At 35.6% G+C, this 6,205-nt stretch overlaps 1 protein-coding gene and 1 long non-coding RNA gene across 12 annotated transcripts; one reads left to right on the plus strand and one right to left on the minus strand.

Moving 5' to 3' along the window:
• Nucleotides 1-1,341: 1,341 nt before the first annotated feature.
• LOC105315132 (uncharacterized) lies at nucleotides 1,342-2,993 on the minus strand. Of its 11 annotated transcripts, none has more exons than XR_002188472.1 (8): nucleotides 2,668-2,993; nucleotides 2,559-2,623; nucleotides 2,393-2,510; nucleotides 2,065-2,263; nucleotides 1,790-2,018; nucleotides 1,679-1,739; nucleotides 1,508-1,634; nucleotides 1,342-1,463 (listed from the first exon to the last, which is right to left on the minus strand). It is a non-coding gene; the product is annotated as an uncharacterized LOC105315132 (long non-coding RNA). The 11 variants fall into 11 exon arrangements; XR_002188474.1 differs by lacking the exons at nucleotides 2,393-2,510; nucleotides 2,559-2,623 and having other exon boundaries at nucleotides 1,790-1,832; nucleotides 1,874-1,935; nucleotides 1,979-2,018; nucleotides 2,668-2,982; XR_002188475.1 differs by lacking the exon at nucleotides 2,393-2,510 and having other exon boundaries at nucleotides 2,668-2,991.
• A 101-nt stretch (nucleotides 2,994-3,094) lies between these two features.
• LOC109589009 (uncharacterized) lies at nucleotides 3,095-4,674 on the plus strand. The gene is made up of 5 exons (XM_020005130.1): nucleotides 3,095-3,253; nucleotides 3,719-3,876; nucleotides 3,937-3,978; nucleotides 4,032-4,166; nucleotides 4,224-4,674. Exons 2-5 carry the CDS (start codon nucleotides 3,813-3,815, stop codon nucleotides 4,448-4,450), a joined length of 468 nt encoding a protein of 155 aa, XP_019860689.1. The 5' UTR covers nucleotides 3,095-3,253; nucleotides 3,719-3,812; the 3' UTR covers nucleotides 4,451-4,674.
• Nucleotides 4,675-6,205: the final 1,531 nt, after the last annotated feature.

A 6,205-nucleotide genomic window follows, 5' to 3' on the forward strand; every position in this document is an offset into this window, starting at 1 on the left:
TCTTACCTTCTGCAGCCATCTTTCCTAGTGTGTCACACCTCTTTTGTGGAATTTAATTTCGCAAATTTAATAAAAATCGAAATTCGCGAAATTTATTACCAGTGAAATATAATCCCTATACGGTATTATTATGATTAATTATTTGTATATATTCATTGAATGAGCCACGCCTTTTATTTACTTGTTTCCATTCTTTTTTCTTAAATTAATAAATTGCATTCTGTGGTTAGGTTAATTATATTCATGCTAATCACGTGCGCATAAATTAAAATGGCGTCAAACCACAAACCCACGCGGTGTCTACAGCTGGATTCTGTCTTCCATTTTGTTCTCTGTCCTCGCTTCTTTTTGAAGCCACCTTTGTGGTCCTTGACCCAAGCCCAGAAGAATGATGTAAAAGGCAACTTGAGCGGTTCTCTAGTTTAAAAGATTATCCGGTGCATAGAAGAAAGATGAAAGAAGAAGAAGAAAAAGTCTGAAGAATTTTGCAGAAATTTGAATTTGGGCCTATTCTCCAGAATTGCTCCCGCTACATTACAGTCCACTTTAAAGGTACCAGGAGAATCGCTCAGTGAAGGAGAACTCATCTAAGCCATTTATAAGGCTGTACAACGTAAGATAAAAGAGTTATAAGTGTTTGAAAATCATAAAAACGGCCGCCATCTTGAAAAACCAACCTCAATCCTACATATAGGCTAACGCCTATATAATAATCTACACCAAGAGTTCATTATTTATAGTAAATTATATTCCCCATTCTCACATGGTCTCCATGAAGATGAGTTATAAATATTTTCGTGATCCTTCCAGGACGAACTGTACTTCTCATTAACTGGGTCTGACTACCCTCACCACAATCAAACAACCAGCAACCACCCACCTCTGAGTTGAAGGGAAAGGAAATAAGAATAGTGGGTGGAGGTGTGTGAGTGAAACCATAGATCTATGGGGAACACATAAGTACAAAAGAGGCTATTTTTACCAGATCTTAATGCAATACAGGAGGCTCCACGTACTGGTGAAGGATATGCAGATCCTGTACCAAGAAATATTAGCTCAATAGCCATTGATAATTTCAGAATCCCTGCTCTCATCGGCTTTCATCAACACTAGATCTACACGCCCAAGAGTTGGAACATGGACCAGTCCTGATACAGGCCTGAATCATTACTGATGATCGAGCCTGGACCGTGGATTTGGGGCAATGTCCTGATCCGATATTGACGAATCAGCCACGATTTATGCTGGTGCCAGACCTGATCCGACAACGATAACGATATTCATTAAGCCTCATTATGACGTACGTCCTGTTATGCTTAATTAATACTTAATTATTATTCATTATTAATTTAAAATGATTTGGAATTATTATTAAAACCAAAAAAAGATTATAATTGTTTTCTTCATCATAGTCTACCAATGTTCCACAAGTAAAACACTTCATGTTTTGTAACTTAAGACACCTAAAGAGCCATAAATTAAGAAGGCACTAAAATAATAAACTTACATTACTGAGAAATTAATTTCCCAAAATCTCCCAACATTAATGAACTCTGGGGTTCCATGTAGTGAAGCAGATCTTTCAAAGGTATCTTGTAACACATAGTCCTACAAAGCTTAGATCCATAACATAACTATAATGAGGCATAAATTCTACATAAGCAAAGGAACTACATACCTTCCTTAACCAGCATGATGAAGGCAGGTTCACAAAAAAAATCAATGCTATTTGAAGTGAACTATAATGACAAATGATGATAATAAATTAAAACACTATGATTAAACTGACCTTAACAAGAGCTTTAAACAAGAAAGTTTCAGTTCATCACAACCTGAATAATGAATTTAGCTTTTCACATGAAATTAAACAAACCTAAGATATTCTTGTCTTGAAACTTAGTGAGATAAGGTAACTATAGAATGTATACTAGTGGCCTTGCTAAATTAATAAATTAATATGAATTAAAGGAGCACCTACTATACTAATATTTCCAGAATAATCTTTCGTATCAAAAATTCTAAGGAAAAGTAACAATTACACACATAATCAATAAACTATTTTACCACACTTGTGACTATCATTCATAAGTCTCTCAGTACAATATCTTCATCATCATGATCACTAATACATTCACCCTAATTAAAAACATAGTTACAATCACATGTAGTGAACCATTTTTACGCCTGATTTCTCATCGTCTTCACTAGTGTCATGATTATTGCAGAAAGGTCTTCTGGCTCTGTTTCAATGTTTGGCTCAATACTAGAAAGTTAACGGAGAATCCATAATGAAAGGTATGTACTTCTAATTATAGTCAATTAAACTGAAGTCATTAATCTCACAATAATAATTAGCCTAAATTTATTATAAGTTTGTTCATGCAGTTTATACCCCTTTGATAATTCCTCATAAACCCAGGTCTCTACTTTCGTATCATAGAGATTTTGTAGGCAAGATGTGGTAAACTTTAATTGGAAGTTGTCAGTCGTTTTATTTTCCAGTCATGTATCTGCTCAATTAATTTATTTAGCTTGATTGTGTATCTACATGTGCCTACTTTTTACTCAAAATATCGTGTATCCTACTCATGTTTAAGTAATAAACTGAATGGTTCAAAATAGCCTAAAAATAGTATTATAACATTTAATGTAGTCCACGGTACTCACATAACATCCAGTGATTTAGCCCTAGTGTATACAGCCAACGAGATTTCTCTTAAAGAGTCAGATTAAGATGATTTTCTTTAACAAAACATGTCAGGTAGTCCACGCGGGGCTGCCATCTTGAAAAGCATCGATCTGATCCAGTACTGATATACAGCCTGGACCAGTGCTGACGAACAGACATTACTGTATCAGCTATGACTACATCGGGACTGAAATAGATACTGGTCCAGGCCAGAGCAACAGCCTCGATTCAGCAGTGATGGCCGTCGATGCTGGACCGTTATAGAATCAAACCTGGTCCAGGCCTGATACCCATCATTCACGGATCATGCATGGTAACTCTTGGGTGTGTAGTGATAGTGCTTGTATATCTCCGGTCACTGCATAATTTCCCCGTATACTAGTTAGTATCCGGAGGGTCGGAATAGCCCCAGTAGGGTCGGAATAGCCCCAAGAACTAGGTCAGTGAAAGTACTGCTTTCATCCAAAGTTGAAGCTGAATTTTGCTGATTTCAAGAAAGTACAAATAGAATAGACAAAACAGAACTCATTGATGAATAAAATAAATGAAATAAAGCAAAAAAGAGTGAGTTATGACTTCGTGAATATTTAATTATATCATAGTGCAGAAACGGGTCGGAATAGCCCCGAGTTACTCTACTATACAGACCAATACAATACAATTAATAGCAATAAAATTAAACTAAATACGCAGTTACGCACCACTAGCCTCGGAGTGCCGGACTGAGTAGTCTTAAGCCCACCATCCACTATTCAACTTTGTTGAAAGCAACTTTGTGGTTACTTTGATGTCCTGTCAACTCTGTTGCCTGAAATAGAACTGAGTTCTATTTCAGGCAACAGAGTTAGTGCCATAAGATCAAAGTAACCACAAAGTTGCTTTCAACAAAGTTGAATAGTGGATGGTGGGCTTAAGTCAAGTGGATAATACCTGAAGTTTCAGAAGTCAAAAGCATAAGGTTACCGGTTCGTATTCCGCTCTGGGCTGAAGTTTTTTATTATATATATATATATATATATATTTTTTTAGGTCCAAATACCATTTTAGGAAATAGATGCCCGGGATTTTATTTAAGGAAATACGGTAAATTCCCAGTAACTAACAAGCTGTAATAACAAGAATAATGTACTCCGGATTTCACTGGACTTTCTTCTTTTTTTTGTCTCTCCTACTTCAAAAAATAAATGGTAACTTGAGATGATGTAGTAAAAAAGTAACCCACTTACTAATAATTATCATTATAATAGGGAACTGGACAACAGAGACACTGGTGACTACAGTACCACCAAGTATAGAAATAAACTATAAGTCCATTAAAATAATTTCAAATTATATTTTATAGCTACAAGTGGACTCTCCACTGCAGGCCTCATTGGGATTACAGTAGGTATTGGAGGAACTATCTTTCTAACATTGTTGGTACTAGCTCTACTAATAGTTGGAGTAGTCATTATAGTTTGTAAAAAACATGAAAATGGTAAGCCTAAGACACATTTAAATCTACTCCCAAAAACACTTGTATTATTATTCCTAGGAACTGACAATGCGGCTGATACTCTAATAGAATCAGTTGGTCCATCAATAAATATGATATTATCATTTAGTGTGAAAGAGAATGTAGCCTATGGTAAAACAGCTGTTGATAGTACCATACACATATCGGATAATGTTGCTTATGCTCAAACAGAAAGTGCTACTCAATCAACAAAGGAAATAAATTCATCTGCTGCTTATGATACTGTTTGCAATTTTCAAGTATAGATAATATTGTACTAATTATTCTTTAAAAAAATAAGCATAATTCTTTGCAATGTGAAGCATAAAGGAATGAGTAGCATGTTTAGGAGAAACATGTACCAATAAAGAGATCAATAATTTACTAATCATGCATGACAATTGACATTGCTTGATATTGTATTCATCTTCTACTCAATCATTTTGTCATTCATTTAATTTAATACAAAGAATAAAAACATTAACATGAATTATCATTATTGATGATCAGTGTCAGACATTAATTGAATCAACCACATCATGATGAAAATTAGCAGGTCCCGATAAAAGTATGATAGGAGTGGGAGTTCAACTTCTACCATGTACTAAAATAAACAAATAGTTTACTTAGCAACAGTTAGCAACAGCAATGCATTCTCATGGTTACTTTTAACTTCTAACTCTAATATCTATATAGCAAGGCTGCAAAAGTAGTGGCAGCCATTTTTGGGGGGGGGGGGTGAATCCTACTTAGTAACGCTACCGCATTACTAATGGTGGATACCGGAAGTCAGCCGCCCACGCAGCAATTATGATTAAAAGCAGGAGCAACCAATAGTAACTACATTTTTAACGACCTGGGGGCGTAGCCCCCAGGTCGTTCCTATAATCATAGATATTATAGACTACGTAACCGGGATTGGAAACTAGGATTCCATGGTGGACAACGTCCGTGATTGAATTGGGCGATAAATAGAATAAATTTGACAATGTGGCTTGCTTTTCATGCGGAAATAATGAATTTTTGGTTTTAAAGCAGTACTGTAGTCAAATACAATGCATGAATTAAAATGCTAACCCCCCAATTCCATGCACACAATATCACCCTATCATCACCCAAAAGGAGAAACCTCTGCTTGTTTTGTAAAAGCTGTAATAGGTACGACAGTGGACTGTTCGCAGAAACAGTATTTCAGATATTACTCCTCTCACATAGCAAATCAGTAAATGAAACTATGACAGTTCCATGCACAATGATTGTGGCAACATTTCCAATGATCTTGATAGTCTATTTTTACTCGTGTGATGGAGCAACAGGTACAAAAAGTTTTGAAAATTTGCAAGCAACAGAAATTTGAACAACATCACAGTATATTTGCAAAATAACAATGGTATCATTATTTTTTTCATTATAGTCATGTTACACAAACACTAAAGTATTGAAATATTATTAAAATAACAAAATATCAACATTGGTTTAAATACAGTCTTCCTTTGAATGTCGTCGATGAGTAGCCATTTTTTGACCACACCCACCAAAATCCAATCACGGACCCTGTGTCAGCCGGTTTGTACTGGTTTGAATGGATCACGTGACCTAGTTTCCAATCCCGGTTACGTAGTCTATAATATCTATGCTATAATTGAATTCACCGTCGCGCTATCTATATATGTGACCTTAGAATCATAGGCGGCTGCAGGGTCGGGCATTTAGGGGCAATGCCCGACCAAAAATTCTGACCGGAAGTGTGACATCACCATAATTAATAGTTATTCTATGGTTAATTAATAGTTAATAACAGTTATTGCAATTATAATTTCAATTTTTTATGAAAATCTTATAATTATGAATGCATAAATGGCAGGCTGATAACAAGGTGATGAAGAGAGACTAAATAAAGGAGGAGCTCGAGGTGGTAAGACTTTGGTGCCAATCACAGTGGGCCACCACAGCAACACTAGAAAGCATAATCATTTCATTATTTAGTGCTATTTCAGTGTTCTTTTCTTGTCAGTTGCAAT

Source organism: Amphimedon queenslandica, unplaced genomic scaffold (assembly GCF_000090795.2).
Source record: "Amphimedon queenslandica unplaced genomic scaffold, v1.1 AMPQUscaffold_11708, whole genome shotgun sequence".
Lineage (NCBI taxonomy): Eukaryota > Metazoa > Porifera > Demospongiae > Haplosclerida > Niphatidae > Amphimedon > Amphimedon queenslandica.

Bases quoted from the DNA above. Each gene is read 5' to 3' on its own strand.
- LOC109589009 (XM_020005130.1), top strand. From the start codon at position 3,813: ATGTACTCCGGATTTCACTGGACTTTCTTCTTTTTTTTGTCTCTCCTA. The intron at 3,877-3,936 runs GTAACTTGAGAT...TCATTATAATAG, and splicing joins CCTACTTCAAAAAATAAATG to GGAACTGGACAACAGAGACA. The intron at 3,979-4,031 runs GTATAGAAATAA...TATATTTTATAG, and splicing joins GGTGACTACAGTACCACCAA to CTACAAGTGGACTCTCCACT.